Source organism: Nansenia antarctica (genome assembly GCF_963989245.1).
Source record: "Nansenia antarctica genome assembly, chromosome: 7".
Lineage (NCBI taxonomy): Eukaryota > Metazoa > Chordata > Actinopteri > Argentiniformes > Microstomatidae > Nansenia > Nansenia antarctica.
In genome coordinates, this window is record NC_137677.1 from 62069764 (window position 1) to 62091600 (window position 21837).

The 21837-nt window shown below is 44.1% G+C and overlaps 2 protein-coding genes across 2 annotated transcripts; both read right to left on the reverse strand.

The window, feature by feature from the left end:
• Positions 1–4630: 4630 nt before the first annotated feature.
• LOC308162863 (uncharacterized protein) lies at positions 4631–14758 on the reverse strand (the record flags this gene model as incomplete). The annotated part of the gene is made up of 7 exons (XM_080537004.1): positions 4631–4918; positions 6115–6357; positions 7402–7728; positions 7818–8296; positions 13769–14024; positions 14276–14518; positions 14750–14758. 7 exons carry the CDS (start codon positions 14756–14758, stop codon positions 4631–4633), a joined length of 1845 nt encoding a protein of 614 aa, XP_080393130.1.
• A 3884-nt stretch (positions 14759–18642) lies between these two features.
• Positions 18643–20231, reverse strand: LOC308162864 (gamma-crystallin M2-like; the record flags this gene model as incomplete). The annotated part of the gene is made up of 3 exons (XM_080537005.1): positions 18643–18918; positions 19600–19842; positions 20223–20231. The coding sequence occupies 3 exons, from the start codon at positions 20229–20231 to the stop codon at positions 18643–18645; spliced, it is 528 nt and encodes a 175-aa protein (XP_080393131.1).
• Positions 20232–21837: the final 1606 nt, after the last annotated feature.

Sequence of the window (21837 nt, forward strand, 5' to 3'; positions counted from 1 at the left end):
CGTCATGTATTGAACAGCCCATTAAGAATATTGCATGGAGGATTGTTGAAAATGTCTGACGTCAGGTGTAGGCTTTTTTAATTGTATTTTTAATTTAGCCTTTATTTAACCAGGGTCGGTCTCATTGAGATACAATGATCTCTTTTTCAAGGGAAGTCTGGCCAACACAGCAGCTTAAAAACATCAAGTTTCAACAGACAGCACAATTACACAATAAAACAACACCAGATCAACAACAAAATACAATTTGATCAGAGCAATAGGATAAAAATAATGGGACTTTCATATAAAATATAAAACAGGAGCAAGAACGACATGAATAAATAGAATAAAATAATGGGACTTTCATATAAAACAGGGGCAAGAACGATACGAGGCTGATTCCAAGTTACTCACAAGGTTTTTAAATGTTCCAGGATAAATATTTTTTTTTCAAGTTTAGAGTGCTCTGTAATGAATTCCAGGCAGCGGGCACAAAGTGCATGAAGGAGTGCTTGCCGAATTCAGTGCGAACTTTGGGGACATTTAGGAGATAACAGTCGTTGGAACGTAAGGAGTAAGTACTCTGGGTTCTTGAAATATAGCCACATAGATATTGGGGGAGTAGGCCTAGTAGGCCTAGGGTGTTACTCATATTAGGTGCACTTCAGCCTGGCAGAGCTCTAGAGAGGCCTGGAGAGGGATTTCATCACTCTTTATTTTCACATTCTTTCCCAGGGATTAAAGTAATTCCTCTCAGTCGGAGCCCTATCACAGACCGCAGAAGATATAAATAGCTCTGTGATGATGTGGTGGGATGTCAGGCAGCTCACAAATGGAAGAAATAACTGGAGGTTTAGGACTGTAAGAACTCAGGGGGTCAGGGTCAGTTCAGGACCACAAACAAAACATGTGTGCAAGAGAGTTACGTTTTTTTTTTCTTCTCTGAAACATTTAACACCATGATGTTCTGTGGCTCCACCTCAATATTGCCTGATAGTTTCTCCCTCTGCATCAATGGTCTTAAGTTCTTGACCAAAGTGAGAGTGTGGCTCCCGTGACCATGCTGTAACAACACAGATGTGGTGACACCCCAACAAACAGGAGGTGGTGCTCTCGGGCTCAATGTAAAACTGCACATCGCTGTATAGCCCTAGCCTGACTCTCTCTCTCTCTCCCTCTCTCTCTCTCTCTCTCTCTCTCTCTCTCTCTCTCTCTCTCTCTCTCTCTCTCCTCTGCCTCTGTCCTCTCCTCCTTCTGCGCATGTGTGCACCCGATGCTAAAAAGAGGGGTAGGTAAACAAGCGATACAGCGGTCAGTGACCTCCGCTAGAGAAATGACTGGCAGAGACCCCTTTGTGTTGAAAGCTGAGTGTTGTTTAATAGAGCCAAGGTCCTGCTCGCGTCAGCATAATACAGGCCTGCCATGCGCCAGACCCTTATTGGCAAAACCGACTGAGTCATCAGGCCGCTCTCGCTCTCTTTTGTTCAAAGGTTTAATGGGTCTATTGATCATCTTCCATCCATGGGGTTGCGCACTGTACCCACTGTCATTGACTGTACCCAGCTGTGAGTTCAGCCCCCCCCCAACCCCAACCCCAACCCCACCCCACCCCCCCACCCCCCACTCCAGCTGGTACAGTCATTGTACCATCATGTAGCTCAGGGGAGGAGCTCAGGCTGGGGGATGTAGATATCGGAGGACAGGCTCATTGTAACGCATGGAATGGAATGAGGAACGGTGTCACAATGGGCCCGCTGTCCACCCGATGTCTGCCTCCACCAACCTCCCCTGTAGATGCTGCCCAGTGCCCACTGATCTGTATCATCACAGATGATGTCACAATGGCAGAATACAGGAGGAGCCAACCAGGAGCAGCTGGGAACAGAGAGAAGGCGGGAACCTTTCCAGCATGGAGCACACACACTCTTTTGGGACTTCCTGACACTGACCGTGTTGCATCACTTCATAATAATTATTATTATTATTTTTTATGTGAAGTGACAGTGAGTATAAATAAGGGCTGTACAGATTAATTGATTAATCAAGCAGATTAATTAACTTATCATTTAGTTGACATAAATGACTAAATGACGACATATTTTTTGAAAGGTTTTCTTATACTGTATGGACATTTTATTTTTATTTATTTTTAACCTTTATTTATACAGGTAAGAAACATATTGAGCCCCAATGGCTCATTTTCAAGTGTGACCTGTTCACAGGCATACAACATCCACCACAAACAAATACAATACAAAACCTGGCCTACATAGTCTAAAAACTAAACTAAAAACTACATTGTCTAAAACTAAAAATAGTCTAAAATAGTCTAAGATAAACTAAACTTTCCGTCAGTATAGACTAAAACTAAACTAAAACTACACAGTCTAAAACAAAAACTAGTCTAAAACAGTCTAAGATAATCTAAAACTAAGCTAAAACTACAAAAACCTAAAACTAGACAGCTAAAGATCTAGGGACAGGGAGGGGTCAGTAATGGGCAAAAGGTAAGGCAACTTAATAGCAAGAACAGATCATGGACTCTCACTGTATGCCTCTCAGCAAGAGCTTGAAACTGGAGAGAGGGATCAGCTGAGACAGTTTCAGACTCTGCTGTAATGAATTCCAAGAGGAAGGGGCTGCAAATGAGAACGCCCTTTTGCCTTTCATGGTCCGGACCAAGGGGATGGAGTATGTGATGATGTCCTGTGTGCGAAGGCCGTAGACGGATTGCTTGCGTGACAGGTGGTTAGAAAGGTAGGAAGGGAGCAGACCAAGGATGGATTTGTAAATGAAAATATACCAGTGAAGGGTTCGGCGGATAGAGAGAGATGACCAGTTAACCAGAGAGTATAGCACACAGTGATGTATAAGGGGTTTACAGCCTGTAATGAATCTTAACGCGCCATGGTAAACTGCATCCAGATGTTGAAGAGAGGTAGCAGAGGCATTCATGTACAAGACATCACCGTAGTCCAAGAGAGGCAGAAAGGTGGCAGCAACCAGACGTTTTCTTGCAGCAGCTGAGAAACAATACTTGTTTCTAAAGAAAAAGCTTAGCTTCAATTTTAGTTTCTTTAGAAGGTTGTCTATATGCAATTGAAAAGAGAGGCTGTCGTCCAGTTGAATGCCAAGGTATTTGTAGTTTGGTACAAGCTCAATAGGTGAACCCTGACATGAAACAATGTCAGGAAGAGCACTTGGCACCCGCTTGTTATTGGAAAAATGCATGACTTTTGGACAAGGGCAAGAGGTTAAGATAAAAAAAGTGCCAAGTAGATTTGTCTTAATCTACCGTATCGGAATAGGACTCACATCTTTGATTTGCCGGCCATGATTTAATTGTTAAAGTGCCCTATTACTCATTCTTTGGTTTCTTGTCTAGATTTTTTTATTTAAAAAAGAAAAGAAAAAGCCAAGCAAATCACATCAGATTAATCAGTAGAATAATCACCCATAGTGATCCGCAACGCCCCCACCCTGGACTCCTTCAAATTTGCCCTCAAAACACATCTGTTCTCCAAGGCCTGGCCCCTAGTCAATGTTTCAGTTTTGCTTTGTTTGTTTGCTTTGTTTGTTTTGTCTGTTTTGTCTGTCTGATCATTCCCTTAGCGTCCTTAGGTTTTTTGAAAGGTGCTATATCAATTAGAGTTATTATTATTATTATTATTATTAATAATAATTCATTTATAGACAAAATGATCCCCAACAAATGTTGCAGCAGAAGAATACTGCTACATCAAATCGAACAGGAACAGATAGTAACACATATCTAAATCCTCTTACCTGCTTATCTACAAATAATACATGATTCATAACTCATATTTATCATATTTTATATCCAGGTTAGTCTCTTTGAGATAACATCTCTTTTTCAAGAGAGACCTTGTCAGCAGACTGTTTCTCAATTCCCAATCTGAGGTCGATGCTATTCGTCCTTTCCACAGGTCTGTAAAGGACCTGTTCATCTCTCAGTGGAAAGAACACAGCCTACAGTGCCACCGCATAGACCGCCTACAGCTGCAAATCTAAATTAAACTTAATGATTGTTACATTTTCCAAATTCTGCAATGACAGATGATGATTTTAATGAGGTTTTTGTCAAATAACAGCTAGAATAACTATAACATTATTAATGATAAAGGTCCTGGAATAGCAAAGTGTAATATTCTATTTTGTAGGCTATGTCATAACATAACATTTCTCACTTACCGTTACACTTTAAATCTTTAAGTTATGGTGAGGTTATAATATAAGTTAGAAACCCTAGAGGGGTTTCTTTCCTCACCAGCATATACACTTTTGTTTTTAATATATATAAATGTTACTCTTTCACTGTTTGTAATCATGTAATCATTTATGTGTGTGAATAAATAAACATGAGTTATCCTGTCCTCATGACTGCCTATGATCATGTTTTGGGAGTTCCTGACAGTTTGATATCACAGGAATTCATTTGTCAAAGTATTAATGAAAGTGAAAGGATGCTTTTGGAATCTCCTCCTGGGAACAGTGACACCAGTGGAGAGGACTTGGGGACATGCATGCATGCATGCAGGGGTCAGAGAGAGAACGAGAGAGAGGGGTCCATCTATCATGTTGTTGTTTTTTAATTAAATGTGCACATAACAGTTATGTAAAACAGGCACTAGGCTTGACGCTCTAAAAAGTCCTGAACCCGGCGGATGGACCCCACATTCGGGTGCATGGCGTTCCACTCGGAGAAGCGGCGGAACTCCCCCCTCTCCAGGAGGTTCTGACGGCCGCGGTAGTTGGGGTGCTCGTAGAACACCCAGGCTCCTTCCATCACGTTGCAGGAGTGCACCTCGCGGTAACGCCAGCGCTCGGGCAGGTTGGGCATGTCCTCGCAGAACTCCATCATCTGACCCGCGAAGTCAGGACGCTCGTAGATACGGATCCTGAATGTGCCAGAGGTCTGGAACACAGAAGGGGGGGTTTGGATTAAGGAAGAGGGTTCACCAAAGTAAATAGGTTCAATGCCTTTGTACAATATACCAATGGATGAGACCATTATGGCATCGCTTATCGGATACCGACATGGTGGTTTGACAAACAACAAACCGCTTTGGTTTGATTTGTAAAAAGATTATTATTCTCGCAAAGAATATGCATGTTTGAATGTTCTAACCAGTGAAACAAAGTGTGCAGTGTGAATCCAGAAGACTATACTGTATCTACATACAGTATAGTTTTGTGCAGGAAGAAAACGCTGTTTTCGACTTTCCCCAGGATAGCAGGTCGACGTTTTCAATGGAATTTTGCCCTTGATCTTGTGTCTATGATGGCATGATATAGGCTAGCCCTGTACAGTATACAGTATAGGCAATCCGTAATACTGTGAGATACTGGGATTTCACATAGGGAAGCTTGGTATACTGAATGTACACTAGTATGCTACTGTATGTGACTGTCTGAAGTGCATGCTGAAGTGCATGCTGGCTCCTGTCCAAAAGCACCTGATCAGATATCCTAACAAACACTTCAGAGAAGAGCTGAATAATGTTGTCATCATTGAGCTGACGGAGAGACAAGCCAGAAAATGATTGAAGATCCCCACAATGCATTGCAACAAGCTGAGGACGACCCCGCGCCCTCAGCACTACAAAAGGATAACCTTAAAACATTGTTACATTTCATGTAATTTCATCAAACATGATCTCTAACATAGTGTGCATAGAAACATATCAAAGGCATCTCTCTCTCTCTCAGATCCTCTAAACAAGAACTCTGTATCTTTTGGAAAACCATCTATCGAGCTGTGTGACCGTAAGCTTGGCTGCAATGCTTAGCTTAGATTGGAGATGGAGGTAGAAATCTGAGGACAGGCTCATTGTAATGCATGGAATGAGTTATAATGAACCCGTCCTCCGATTTCCACCTCCACCAGCCACTGTCTCTATCCCTCTTCCTCGTGGCTGCACACAGAACACAGGCATGTGTGTCTGTGTGTTTACCTGCATGTGTACAGTATCTCTATGCATAAATGTATGACGAGAGAGGAAGAGAGAGAGAGAGAGAGAAAAAGAGAAAATTCTATTGTGCAATATCAGCATTGACTCAAAATTGCCTGGCACTAGAGCTCCCATCTTCAGGACAACCCACTAGACTCACGTTTCGGATCAAGCGACAGGACCTGACACTGTCGTTATAGCCCATCCAACGCTGGTAGTCAGGGTACTCCCCCCTGGTGAGCACATACTGGGAGCCCATGAAGTTGGGTCTCTCGTACAGCACCCAGGACCCGCTCTCCACCTTGATGGAGTTGCAGTGGCTGAAATGGGAGTTCAGCTCTGGGCAATCGCTGCTACATTCATAGGAGCGCCCCTGGAAGTTCCTGTCCTCATAAAAGGTGATCTGTGGAATGAGAAAGAGGGGAGGTGGGTGGGGATGGGTGACAGGGGTACAGGATGAGACAGAGGTAGGCTAGGTAGGAATATAGAGAAGGGGGGGTGGATGAAAACGACTGGGGACCTACCTTTTCATTGCGGTCCATGTTTGGGGTGACAGTATATCACAGACTTTTTGATTACTGAATGTTTACACCTCCCTTTGACATACACCGTATCGCCACTGGCATGGGTGACAATTTATATATGTGGGACATTGAAATGCACTGCCAGGGGAATCATTGTCATTTGAATAGCCTCAGCATTTATATCGGCACAATAGCTGATGCTGCGATTGTTTTAAAGTGCACCCCTGTTTCATACAATGTTTATGCCGTCATTATATAGATGCTGACCTTTTGATCTAACAATGGCTGATTCCAGAAAAATATTGATTGATCCAATTAAATTGTTTTCCATCAGCTGGTAGTGTGATGGCTGCGGTGGGGTTGACCTCTGACCTCTGGCCACGTGGATGCCGCCTGCTAGCTTTAACATCTGCAGAGGAACGGACAGGTTCATTGGAACGCTCATTCCCCACCCTCCCCCCACATAAAACTCATGTTTAGAGCGAGCTTGCAAACGTTATAGATAAGCACAGATACGGTAGATGGAATATGATGTCTTATCATGCTACTAAATGCTTTTACAATTATAGTAGCCTACTGTAAAAAAAAAAAGAAAAAAAAAAGATAAAAGGTGGAGGTAGAAATTGGAGGACAGAATGATTGTGATGCATGGAATAGAATAAAGAATGGAGCACAGGGAAACAGCGGTCAGAAAAAACATAAACACACTGGCGCTAGCGTAATAGCGAGACTATAGAAATGACGAGCGTAAGACTAACTTGGCAACGTTAAACAACAATCTGACCCAGAGTGGAGGGAAGCCTGGGTTCATACAGCGAGAGGAGATGAAGCCAGTAATCCTCAGGTGTGCAGAACCAGCAGGTGGAACTCATGACAGATAACGAGACAGAGAACCAGAGAGGCGTGTCTCCGGGTCCTCCAACACAGGCGCATGTCTCCAGGTCCTCCAACACAGGCGCATGTCTCCAGGTCCTCCAACAAAGGTGCATGTCTCTGGTCCTCCAACACAGGCGCATGTCTCCAGGTCCTCCAACACAGACGCATGTCTCCAGGTCCTCCAACAAAGGTGCATGTCTCTGGTCCTCCAACACAGACGCATGTCTCCAGGTCCTCCAACACAGGCGCATGTCTCCAGGTCCTCCAACACAGGCGCATGTCTCCAGGTCCTCCAACACAGACACATGTCTCCGGTACTCCAACACAGACGCATGTCTCCGGGTCCTCCAACACAGACGCATGTCTCCGGTCCTCTAACACAGACGCATGTCTCCAGGTCCTCCAACACAGACGCATGTCTCCAGGTCCTCTAACACAGACGCATGTCTCCAGGTCCTCCAACACAGGCGCATATCTCTAGTCCTCCAACACAGGCGCATGTCTCCAGGTCCTCTAACACAGGCGCATGTCTCTGGTCCTCCAACACAGGTGCATGTCTCTGGTCCTCCAACACAGACGCATGTCTCTGGTCCTCCAACACAGGTGCATGTCTCTGGTCCTCCAACACAGGTGCATGTCTCCAGGTCCTCCAACACAGACGCATGTCTCCAGGTCCTCCAACACAGACGCATGTCTCTGGTCCTCCAACACAGACGCATGTCTCCAGGTCCTCCAACACAGACGCATGTCTCCAGGTCCTCCAACACAGACGCATGTCTCTGGTCCTCCAACACAGACGCATGTCTCCAGGTCCTCCAACACAGACGCATGTCTCCAGGTCCTCCAACACAGGCGCATGTCTCTGGTCCTCCAACACAGACGCATGTCTCCAGGTCCTCCAACACAGGAGCATGTGGGCCCGCTGCTTGCTGAAGACGGGGGCTGAGGAGAGGAGGGACTCTGGAATGGCTCAGGGCTCAGGGAGGATCTCCTAGGTGAGAAGGTCAGCATGTGGGACTGCCTGCTGCTCTAGGAATGGCTCTGGGACTGGCTCCAGCTTGGGGGACTGGCTCCAGGAGAGGTTCTGGGACTAGGACTGACTCCAGCTCAGGGGTTGGCTCCAAGACAGGTTCTGGGACTAGGACGGGCTCTAGGACTAGGACTGACTCTGGGACTAGGACTGGCTCCAGGACTAGGACTGGCTCTGAGTGGGGGATGTGAGAGAGAGAGGGATTCGCAACTCGGCTCATTGGTATTCCTCCTATTGTGGTGCTTAAACACGAAAACTGTAAGTAGCCACTGTTCCCCAGACCTGGAATACTTGACTGTTAAATGCCGACCCACATACCTCCCGAGGGAATTCAACGCGGTGTACATTACATGTGTTTACATTGCGCCTAGCGCGGACGGTAGCCTAGCATTGGCGCGGCTATATGACGTCATCAGTGGTCAACAAAGCACAGACCCACAGGCAATTCACATTATAGCAGGAGATTTCAATCATGTCGACCTGAAGGCAGTACTACCCAAGTTCTATCAGCATGTGAAATGTGCAACAAGAGGAGAAAAAACACTGGACAAGGTATACACCAACATCAAACGTGCTTACAAGGCTAGTCCGCTAGCTCATCTAGGCATGTCTGACCATGTGTCAATCCTCCTGATCCCAGCATACGCTACCATGGGGAAAAGTGCTCCCATCACCACTAAGACTGTCAGAACCTGGCCAGAAGGGTCCGCCCCACTGCAGATCTGCCTAAATGACACCCCATGGCAGGAATATGAGCATGAGGACCTGGAACAGTACACGTCGTCGGTTCTGAACCACATAGTGAACTGCACGAACTCAGTCACCGTGGACAAACGGGTCCGGGTCTACCCCAACACGAAGCCATGGATGACTGGGAAGGTCCAAAAACTGATCAACGAGAGGGACAACGCCTTCTTCGCAGGGAAGATCACACCGCTGTACAGCACCACCAGGGCGTGGAATTAAAGCGGCCAAGGCAGACCACAGAGAGAAGATTAAGGAATGCCTCCTGAGCAACGACTCCAGGCGGATGTGGCAGGGGGTTCAGCAGATGACAAACTTCAGAGCCAACAGGCTCACAGCCGCAGAGGACGACCCCCTGCTGGCGGGAAAGCTGAACACCTTCTACGCCCGGTTCGACGAGGGGCGAACGGAGGTAACCACAACACAAACACCACTCTCTCCAGCTCTCAGCAGCCTCACCCTCACAGAGCATGAAGTGAGACGCGTGCTGAAGGCGGTGGACCCCAGGAAAGTCTCGGGGCCGGATGGCGTCCTGGGACGGGTGCTGAGGGACTGCGCCGACCAGCTGGCCGGGGTTTTCACCAACATCTTCAACCAGTCCCTGTCCCAGGCCACCATCCCACCCTGCCTGAAAACCTCAACTATCATCCCAGTCCCGAAGAAAAGCACGGTGAGCTGCCTAAACGACTACCGCCCGGTGGCACTCACACCAATCATCATGAAGTGCTTCGAGAAACTAGTCCGGGCCCACATACTCACACGCCTCCCGCCCAACCTGGATCCATACCAGTTCGCCTACAGAGCCCACAGGTCCACAGAGGACGCCATCGCGACGACTCTCCACGCCACTCTATCCCACCTGGAGAGGGGAAACAGCTACGCGAGACTGCTCTTTGTGGACTTCAGCTCCGCCTTCAACACCATCCTTCCAGACAGGCTAGTGACCAAACTACTAGACCTGGGTCTATCACACTCTATATGTGCATGGATCAAGGACTTCCTGACCGACCGCCCCCAGAGGGTGCGGGTGGGCCCCCACACCTCCACAGCCCTCAGACTCAGCACTGGGTCCCCCCAGGGCTGCGTGCTAAGCCCCATCCTCTACAACCTCTACACCTACGACTTCACCCCCGTCCACCCCAGCAACTCCATCGTAAAGTTTGCAGACGACACCACCGTGGTGGGATGCATCTCGGGGGGGGACGAGGCGGCGTACAGGGATGAGGTAGAGCAACTGAGCAAGCTGTGCAAGGTTAACAACCTGCTGCTGAACAAGTCAAAGACCCAGGAAATCATCGTAGACTTCAGGAGGAAAAGGTCCGAGATCCAGCCCCTGCTCATCGACGGAGAGAGCGTGGAGAGAGTCTCAACCCTCCGATTCCTGGGGATGCACATGCGGGATGACCTGACCTGGAAGGACAACACAAAAGCCACCATCAAGAAGGCACAACAGCGGCTATACACCCTGAGAGTCCTCAGGAAGGAACACAGCAAGCAGGAGATACTGGTGACCTTCTACCGCGGCGCAGTGGAGAGCATCCTCACCTACGGCATCTGCAACTGGTTCTCCAGCTGCACAACAGCGGAGAGAAATGCGCTACAGAGAGTCGTGAGAACAGCACAGAAGATCACCGGCGCCCCCCTCCCCTCTCTGGAAGAGCTGTACAACACACGCTGTCTCAGGAAGGCCTCCAAGATCTCCAGGGACCCGACCCACCCTGGGTACGAACACTTTACCAGGCTGCCCTCGAAAAGGCGGTTCAGGACCTTGGCCGCAAGGACAAACAGACTGAAGAACAGCTTCTACCACAGGGCCGTCCAGGCCCTGACCACAGCAAAGACCTAGGTTCGGGGCCCTGGACAGTCTGGACGGATTGATGGCAGCTGCTGGACTGAAAAAATCAGGTGTAGTGCTGAGGCACAAACATGTACATTTCAAGCCTGCAAACTGCGACACTTTAAATAAATGTGAAATAACACTATTGTGCAATATGACAACCCTAGTCGTCTATCTGTACAGTATAGTACAGTGGATAGTGTACATAGCCTTTATTTATGTAAACCAGCTCCTTCCCTTCTTGTGATTTTTTTTAAAAAGTGTTTTTTTCCCCTTTCCTAACACCAGGGGAGCCACCCCTCCTAAATTTCGTTGTTTGGTACCTGTACTGTAGCAATGACAATAAAGACCATTCATTCATTCATTCATTCATATTACTAACAAGCCGACCCTTTCTCCCGAGTGACCAGAACAGATGGGAGTCTGAGCGCTAGCTGGAGTGCTACATTTGCTAACAAAGAGAGCGATCCTTCAGGCTTTAGACATGTCCCTGTAAGCCTCCTCCAGACGAGCCTGATGAGCCTCCCTGCTGGTGCAGGTTTGGTGAATGTTGGCCCAGAAAGACGCCTTGATGATTAAGGGCTAGGTGCCTTGATGATTAAGGACTTGGGTGACTGCTTCTGTCTGCTTGGTTTGTCATGGTCAGATTGTACTGTTATGGCTTAGCTACTTACCCAGGTGCAGAACACAGAGTCAGGACAGATAATGTCAATGAAAGGGTTTTTAATGAGGGGGTAATAGGGGAATGAGGAAAGCAGGGAGGAATGGCAGGCTGGATAAGTGGGGAAGGCAGGGTAGGCAGGTAGGCCGGGCTGACAGGGCAGGTGGGCATACAGGCAGGGCAGGTAGGGTCTGATCTGAGGACAGATAACGAGACAGGGAACCAGAGGCTGGCCATGCCCACACACACAACACAAACAGACATACAAGGACAGACAGGAGAGAGACGATTCATTGCAGCCATTAGTTCTTACTGTGATCAGTGGTCATCCCTTGCCATCCCACACAATATGAACTCTAGAATTTATGCATTTACATTTACATTTTAGTAATTTAGCACTCTTATTACTATTATGACTTTATTATCCAGAGTGACTTACAATAAGTACATTCATATGAAGTAACTGAAAACATCTATACATCAAAATCATTGCACGTAAGACTTTATATAATAATATGTTCCATAGGAGTCAAATCAGGTAAAAGTTCATTTATCATGTGCACAGGATACAGTTGTAAACATACAATTAAATGCTTACGAGCTACCTCTCAACAATGCAGTGAATAAAGTGAAAAGAAAATAGAGAGAGGAAATTAATGTTAGAACAAAAATGTTTGCATATGCATTGCTCTCACAGCTATCTTGTAATTTTTATTTTCTTACTATCCTCATCTTGCTGTATTTCTTTTATGCTTTATGTAAAGCACTTTGAATCGCCCCTGTTGTATGAAATGTGCTGTACAAATAAAGTTGCCTTGCCTTGCCTTGCCTATTTATCACTTATGCATAGGACATCATCTTTAGGACAGTATTTCACATTAGAGTAGATATATAACCGTATTCACAGCTATACCTGTTCTATTCTCTATTATTTTTTATAATTGACTTGGTCTGAACCAAGGACAGACCAGGTCAGTACAAAATAAACTCTATCATCATTTTAGAAATAACATTGTATCAACATTGTAATTCCTTATTCCACTTGTGTAATAACACCAACCCGTCAATTACATATACAGTATGTGTTACGGTACATGTGGGAAAACTAGGGTTAGGGTTAGGTGCTAGGGTGCTAGGGTTAAGGTTAGGGGTAGGGTTAGGGTTAGGGTTAAGGTTAGGGTTAGGGTTAGACATGCCAGCATGTACCAAGTCACCCCAGCACCTAACCCTAACCCTAGTTTTCCCACATGTACCGTAACATGTATACTACATATATGTTATAAATTGCTATGCAACAGAATAATTTATTAATTAATTAATACAATGTTGCTCCAGTAATTACAGTGTTACTAAGCAGGTGCAGTATATTGTATGTGGTAACACAATGTAAGGTTACATGATGCTTACAGTAAATATGTTAGGATAGCGCAGAAATATGTTTTAAAAAGCATGTCTCTATTAGCGTATCTCTAATATTTTCTTTTTTTTATGTTAATTTTTACTATTGTTAAAAATGTCTCAGTTAACCGACCGGACAATCCCAGAGAACACCTTGAAATTGTCACTTATATTTCTCTGAATACATTTCATGGTATACAGTGTGTAGTAATTTACAAACTAACTACACATTTGTGTAAGGGTTTACTCAAAACAAACCAAGTATGATGCATCTTGGCTTGCTTTAATAAGCATGTAGTGAACCATTATAATTATTATAATTATTATTATTATTACTATTATTATTATTATTATTATTATTGTTATTATTATTATTATTATTATTATTGTTGTTGTGTTTTTTTAATTCTTTTTAACTGTCTCAAAATGGCTGCTGATAACTTGATCATAAGACATTATAAGGGGACCATACAGGATATGTCTCTGGCTATAATTACAGGTATATATTAATTTAGACTGCATTATAATACAAGTTATGTGTTTGTGTTATGTAATTGTTTCAAGATATATAATACCAAGTGCCGAACTCCTGAGTAACTGCTGTATAACCTCCTCCATGCATACTTAATGTACTGTAAATAACTGCATAGTAATAATATTATCACCAAACAGATTTATTGGAATGCATCACACCAAAGGAACGCAGCTAGCATTCCATAGTAGTAGTTTAGAATTCCATGATGCGTTTGATGGAACCCACAGTGGCGTGCAGAGCTCCCCACTCCGTATAGCGACGGAACTCTCCCCTCTCCAGAAGGTACTGGCGGCCGCGGAAGTTGGGGTGCTCAAAGAACGCCCAGGAGCCCTCCACCACCTTGCACGACTGGACCTCGCGGCTGTGCCAGCGTTCCTGAAGAGAGGCCATGTTCTCAGTCACCTCCAGAGACTGGCCGTCAAAGTTGGGCCTCTCGTAGAGCCTCAGCTTATAGGGGCCGCTGGCCTGAAACAAGGTCACACACACACAAGAACTTATGTAATTACATTGAGGGTTTATTATTAAACTCTGTAATGTTGTGCATAGATTACAAAAAAAACATTAGCAATAAAGTGTCATCCTTTGTACACTCTGTTTATACAGGGTGTCTTGTTGTTCTACCCCTTTGTAAGATAATACACATTCTACACGTACTGTATATCCAAGCCTCTGCCTTTACCATTCAATCTCATGTTAGATCTCTCTACAAGACCTACATTTCTGATGACCCGACAGGACCTGACACAGTCATTGAAGCCCATCCAGCGTTGGTAGTCGGGGTACTCCCCTGGGCCGATGATGTACTGATACCCCATGTAGTTGGGACGTTCGTACAGGACCCACCAGCCACCCTCCACCTTGCAAGAGTTGCATCGTGTGAAGAAGCTGTGCAGGTCGGCGGAGTCCCCCTTGCAGTCGTAAGACCGCCCCTGGAAGTTCCTGTCCTCGTAGAAGGTAATCTAGAGCATAGGGAGAAGAGAAGATTGAGTTGAGTTGGTCATTATGTGTTTCCATGTTCCATTCATGTACAGTTGTTCATTATCAAGAATATAGATCTGACCCAAGCAATCTCGTAAAAAAAAAAAAGAAAAAAGGGCATTCCAGAAGTGCTGTGATTGTGACATCACAGCTGGAATGTTCAGCCAACCAGGGGCAGAAATCACCTGCCTTACGTAAACACACTAGCTCACCTTCTCCATCTCTGAGTTCAGTTGGACAGCAGGCACAGTGACACCACCACTACAGCTTGGGCCTGGGAGTATACTCTTTATACATGGTAGGGACAATACCACTGGCCACATGGTTAGCATAAAATGAATCAGATATTTCAATCAGCTATTCAAATTTTTATCTAGATTCAACTCATTGTTCTAAAGCACTGAATCACCGATACACAGACAATGGCAGGTGGAAAGTGCCATGTATCCAAACATCAGTGGATGTTGTATGCAAACTAGTGCAGCAGTAGGTCAGCTGGAGGCAAACATTAATCGTAGAAAATATTTTATATAAAAATATGACATTTAAATGTAACACATCAAACAGTATGTTATTTCTAATTAAAACAATGTGATAACAGATGTTTCATGTGCTACAGACTCATTCACTTACAACCAATTACCTCATATTTCAGTCACAGTATCCCTATCTAAATGAACATCAGTCTTTTCGGTCTGAACGGTCATTTAAATAATTATAAAGTATATACCCATTGATTCTTGCTAAATCTAAGCTTTCGTTACTCTATTGTTTACAAACACAAAAAACGTCAACACAATGCATAGAAAATATGAGAAGGGGTTACTTTTTTCCATGAGAACAATAGTTAACACTTTAACTGTTTCATTGTAATAAAGGAAGCAGAGTTATAATTTAAATGGGTTCCACCCCAGTGTTGTCTATACCCTAATAATGTTAGCCTGCTGAGCTAAAGCCTGGCATTTAGCTTGGAGAGCAAACAGAAACCCTCAGATGGTTACTAGTTACGCGAGTGTGGCAGGGGTGGGGTGAATTATTTTTCAATTCTATCAATTCAGATTTTTTTTTTAATTTTTTTTATTTACAGTAGACTGTAGGAGGAGACAGTTGAGTTGCTGACTACTGGTAGACACAGTATACCCAGATTTTCAATGTACTGAAAAGACATAGGCTACAAAATTGTTTTTTTTTGCATCAGTAAACACAGTCTGTTCTTGCAGTGTCTCGATTTAAACTGAACATGAGTGAACTGGGTTTATGTCCGAAGTTATCGTTTATAAACGTTTAAGTCAAGGCTAGTATTGATGTAAATGATTACTACCGAAGCTACATAGAACATTTTCAACTTTTTTTCTTTTTTTGCTTCAGTTCTTTTTTTTTTTTCCTACTTCTACAAGGAATTATGACACTACCCTTCTCAAACCCTCACTACATCAAAAATATTCACACTCGTTAGTCAAGCCAAAATATTGCAGTGCAATGGATTCGGTGAGTAATCCCCCCACTACTCTACACTAACTAGGTAGTAGTGGGGATTACTCATCGAATCCATTGCATTGCATTGATTTTGGCTTGACTAGCGAGCCTGTAATTCATTTTCAACAACGTTAATAAAGGTCTGAACATTTGGTTGCTTGCCGACTTGTTCCCACTTTCACCAGCTGCTGTCACTGCTTTGATTCCTAGCCTTCAGAGCTGTCCTACTTCTACAGGAAGTCATGACTAGTATACATTCTGCGTGAGGAACGGTATTGGACCAAAGAGACTGCCATTTCTGGCTGCCATTACTTGGACAGGGACAGCTTATATACCTTCCTTAAACCATCACTACATGAAAATATACGCTCTCCTCTATTGTCAATATCAATAATGACACGTATTCATTGGAGAATTTCAATGATATTTATCTGGAGACCGAAGGTCTAGTACTGTATGCTTCTATTCATATGCTTCAGCCTGACCAGAGTTCTAGAGTCCAGAGAGACAAGAGTTCTAGAGTACAGACAGACCAGAGTTCTGGAGTACAGAGAGACCAGGGTTCTAGAGTACAGAGAGACCAGGGTTCTAGAGTCCAGAGAGACCAGAGTTCTAGAGTACAGAGAGACCAGAGTTCTAGAGTCCAGAGGGACCAGGGTTCTAGAGTCCAGAGAGACCAGAGTTCTAGAGTACAGAGAGACCAGAGTTCTAGAGTCCAGAGAGACCAGGGTTCTAGAGTCCAGAGAGACCAGGGTTCTAGAGTCCAGAGAGACCAGAGTTCTAGAGTCCAGAGAGACCAGGGCCTCCTCTGCCAACCAACTTGTCAACCCTTCTGCCCGCCTGACTACTATGGGATCTAGAGCCTTCAGCCGTTCTGCTCCCCGCCTCTGGAACTCTCTGCCACCTAACATTTGCAATATTGACACTCTTCACCACTTTCAAATCCTGTCTTAAAACACACCTTTTCACAATGGCTTACTTGGTTTGATCTCCTGTATTTTGTTTGCGTTTTTTTTAAAATCTCATTTGCTTTGTTGATTTTAATGTTTTGATATGTGGTTTTAAACTGTCTTGTAAGGTGTCCTTGAGAGCCTTGAAAGGCGCCCATAAATAAAAGGTATTATTATTATTATTATTATTATTATTATTATTATTATTAGCCTTGGAGAGAAGGGGGTGAGGGTCTCTCTATCTGACACCTGCCGTTTTAGTCACCTTCCATTCTTGTTATTCATACAGTCTTCAGTGAACATAATACCATCATTGTTGTATTAAAGATATTTTTCTCACACACTCTCAGAACAGTAAACTAACTTCCTGGATTGCCCGGTTCTGTGTGCATCAGTGCAGGTTAACAGTTCCTTGTTTTCCTTGTGAGTCCTATCAGGGTTATGTTGTGTGCAGCGATTGTACTGTACTGTATTCATCCAAGAGTTGAACCTATATTCACAGCACATTGTGAATTTCCATGGCCCTCTCCAACACTTTTGACCATCATTTCCTTCTTATTATACAGGAAAATATTAAAAGTAACATTACAGATGTTTCAATGTGTTATATTTAGACTGGCCTGTCTCAGTTAAAACCGGTCTCAGTTAAAATCTCAGTTTGCAGCAGGTCCCTGAGAACACCTTTCACCTTATTTACCTTGAATTCTACTGTACCTGTGTGTGGGTGTTGATTACAGTACATAGAGATGGGATTGTATTCCATATGATTAAATCAGATGAATTGCAATGAGGTGTGTGTCTACTTCTTGAACTGCAGTAGGCTATAGGGTTTCAGGGTCTTTTATGGTAAATAGACTGCACTTATATAGCGCCTTTTTTGCTGCTCCAAAGCTGCTCCAAAGCTGCTCCAAAGCGCTTTACAACGGCCTCTCATTCACCCATTCACACACACATTCACACACCAATGGCGGCAAGCTGCCATGCCAGGCGCCGGCCGGCCCGCTCACTGGGAGCAATTCTGGGGTTCAGTGTCTTGCCCAAGGACACTTTGACATGTGGCAAAGCCGGGGCTCGAACCGCCGATCTGCCAACCTTGTGATCATTAGACGGCGACTCTACCTCCTGCTCCACAGCCGTCCCAGTCTTAACTAATTAGCCTGTATTTGATCTACTTTGTCTGTTTGTGTCTACTTGGACACTGTGTGTTTGGTTCTACATGACCTGTAGGCCTACAGTACTTGTGCGTTTGTTTGTTTGTGTAACCTGCTTTTCCTCTGAAGATAATGAAGTATTCTATGCTAGTGTATTCCAGTACAGGTCGTGGTGGCATGCTGGCAGTCATGAGATAACTGAAGACAACTGAAGACATTCTTTTTTAATTCTAATTTATTTTAATATGCCTTTCAATATATTATGTAAAGCACTTTGAGTTGCCTTGTGTAGGGAAAAAATGTGCTATACAATTAAACTTGACTTGACCAAGCTGCATGGTGTCTGCTTGTGTTGATTTTGAAGACGTCTGTATGTAATAACGACAGAGTAGTAATAATGACAACAGCATAATGTGCGGATCAGACAGGGTTTTATTTGTTGGACTCCAACGCTCACACACATAGGTGGGTGGTGTCAGAAGGGAACAGCGGAGGGTCTTCAGGGAGGAAGGGGGTCAAGGGGGGGCTCTAGAACTCTGTGATCCTGCGGAAGGAGCCCACGGCGGGGGAGGTGGCACCCCAGTCCGTGAAGTTACGATAATCGCCGCGCTCCACGAAGTATTGGCGGCCCCTGAAGTTGGGCTGCTCGTAGAAGGCCCAGGCGCCGTCCGTCACCACGCAGGAGTGGAACTCGCGGAACTTCAAGGCTTCAGTGACCGATGGGCAATCCTCACTCCACTCTGCCATCTGGCCTCCGAAATCTGGCCTGTCATAGAATCGGATCTTCCAGGAATTTCCATAGACCTTTGGAAAACAAAACACACATCACACATCACACATTACACTCAATAACCCTCATTAATCACATGATATTATGAATACATAAGATTGAGATGCCATTTACGTAGCTTGTGTGCGGCGCGCTAAAACTTAATGAGACTTTTGGGATGCCTCTTTAAATGGGTTTCTTGGCTGTTTTCCTGGTTTCCTTCAACAAGTGATGTGCATGGGCACGGACGTGAGGCTAACCGCTGCCAAAGCATGAGCCTTTTATCTCCTCTTATTGTCTATTGGCTTTCGGCTGATTACTGCCTGGTTGGTGCACCCTATGGCATTCCACTGCAGCTGGGCACCCAAATCTGCACCCAAATCTGCTCAGACACTTTTTAACATCCTAATTGCCAAATTTGAAACCTACAGCGATCAAATAAATGATCTAATTAGTGATTGATCTAATGGAAAGAAAATCTAAGATCGAGAAAGGCTTAAGACTGGGAGGAAAATTGCAGGAGGGGGGGGGGGGTGCAAAGCAGCAAAATGGTTTCCTGAAGATGTTGAGTGTATATACAGTATATACTCCTTGCTTCAAGTCAACGTCTAATAACTAAAAGGCAACGTCCACCAGCACTAATCAGATGCGATGATTTCTGTTATTGCACGAGACAGGGGGTTACACTGTTATACTGTACTTATTGGAAGTCTTACGTTTTTGATAGAGCGACAAGATTTGATGCTGTCGTTGAAGCCCATCCACTGCTGGTGGTCAGGGTACTCCCCGGGGGTCAGGATGTACTGGTAGCCTGCGTAGTTGGGGCGCTCGTACAGCACCCAGCAGCCACTCTCCACCCGGATGGAGTTACAGCGGCTGAAGAATGAGTGCAGGTCTGGGCTCTCGCTGCTGCACTCATAACTACGACCTTGGAAACTCTTATCCTCAAAGAACGTAATCTGGAGAGAGGGAGAGAAACAGAGAGATTCCTGGTAAGCTACAAGCCGTTCTGCTAATACTGCACCTCTTCCCAAGTGAGATATCTGAAAGATCAGCTGCTCTGGCAATGCCGGAATACACAAAATGCACACTAGTCACCAACTGGCATTTATCAAGTTGAAAGATTTATCAAATAATTTAGCAAAAGTAGATTTATTTTTCTCAATATTATATGTATATATAAAATCTACCCAAAATGACAAATTAATTGCTGAGTTCACAAGTTGTCATTAGAACCAAAGAATTTAGTATGAATAATCGCTGGTTTCTGTCAAGTATAGCTTCTCCTAAAGGTTTAAAGACATGTATGAATTATCTGTTCAATAAGATTCCTTCTTACCTTCCCCATTTTTTTTTATGTTATTGCTCACCTCCCACTCAGCTGCAGCCCTGCGGAGGTTTATATCGAAATGTAGAATGTGCCGACGAGGGAAAGCTTTTGTTAACTAAATTAGCCTGATTTGCATATCAGCAAAATGGTTTGTTCAAGTTTGATTTCCCTTTGTCCCAATGTAATGGCTCTGTATCAAAGAATTGCCAGAACTGTGATGTGAAAGTTATAAAGGCCAACTCACACAGCAATATGCCCCCTATATGCAACATTTTCATTCAAGCAGTCTGCAATCAAGGAATCTTTATTTGTTTCTATTGGCGTGTGGGACCAAAAAGAACATTTTCAGTGACATAACTTGGCCTTGTGTATGACTGCTCAGGATTAGGGATGGGAATCGAGAGCCGGTTCCAGTTGAGAACCGGTTACAAATTGTTCGATGCATTGGAGTCGTATGCCTCTGAAGTTATCGATTCCTCATATCGATGCCGGCATGTTTTGTGCATCGCGCTGACAGTTGTCCGAACATCTGAACATTCCAATCTATATTATGTCGGAGCAAGTCGTTGCAAAATGTTATGTTTGCGGCTTGATTGGTACTCTAGAGAGTATTATTCAACACGCATCTACGTGTAACAAAACAGGTAATAATCATGTTTATACATGGGATGAATTAACGTTCATTTGAATGAATTTTAAAAGATGAAAATGGCAACGTTAGTTAATGAGTATCTACTGTCAACGTCACTAAAGTTAGCAAAAGAAAGCTAGCTAATGTCAACGTTAATGTTAACATGATAACGTAAAGTTGTTGGCCGCCAGCGAAATTATGGTAATGTTATCGTTGGTGTCCACCATATTTACAATTAGTTTGTAACGACTTTTACTGACCATTCGTAAATTAACTGATTTCAGAACGCTGCCGTTGATGACATTGAAACCAGAGCAGATTTCCAGAGCGTATTTATGAATATGTGTTTATTATTAAGCTTCCTCTTTTGATGTGCTGGCTGTACAACCGTTTATGCTTGTCATATGATAACTGCATACATGCTATTGTTTCTAAGAAGAAGACACTGACCGTTTTCAGCAGTAAGTGTAATGATAATAATGAATTATGGTAAATGTACACTATTTCGCATTATTTGGGATATTTTGAACAGTTTAAAAAGTCTCGATAAGGTTATTTTGCCTGACAGTGGACTATGAACTTTCAACTCGTTCCCATAGCGATAGTATTGTTACCATAGGGATAGTATTGTGGCCAGAACGTTTGACCATGCACCATTACTGAGGGTAAATATCCTATATTTTTTCCAGATTATGAAAGGGCAGATTGTAAGCTTTCAAATGTGTGACAATAGTTGAACAAGATATGTTTATTTGAATGTTGGTCTACCTCAAACCAAATAGCGGAGAACAGCTGCTAATAGCTAGCGCTAAAAAGGAACATCGCTACAAATATCTAACTGCATGTTTAGCTCATAACAACATGCTGATACAATATCAACATGCTAAAAACACATAACTACACATAATTAGATGATCACACAGTCCTTGCTTTTGAACACATCCTAAAATGTAAGTTCTTTACAAGCCATGTATCACTTATCCAGTAGCTTAT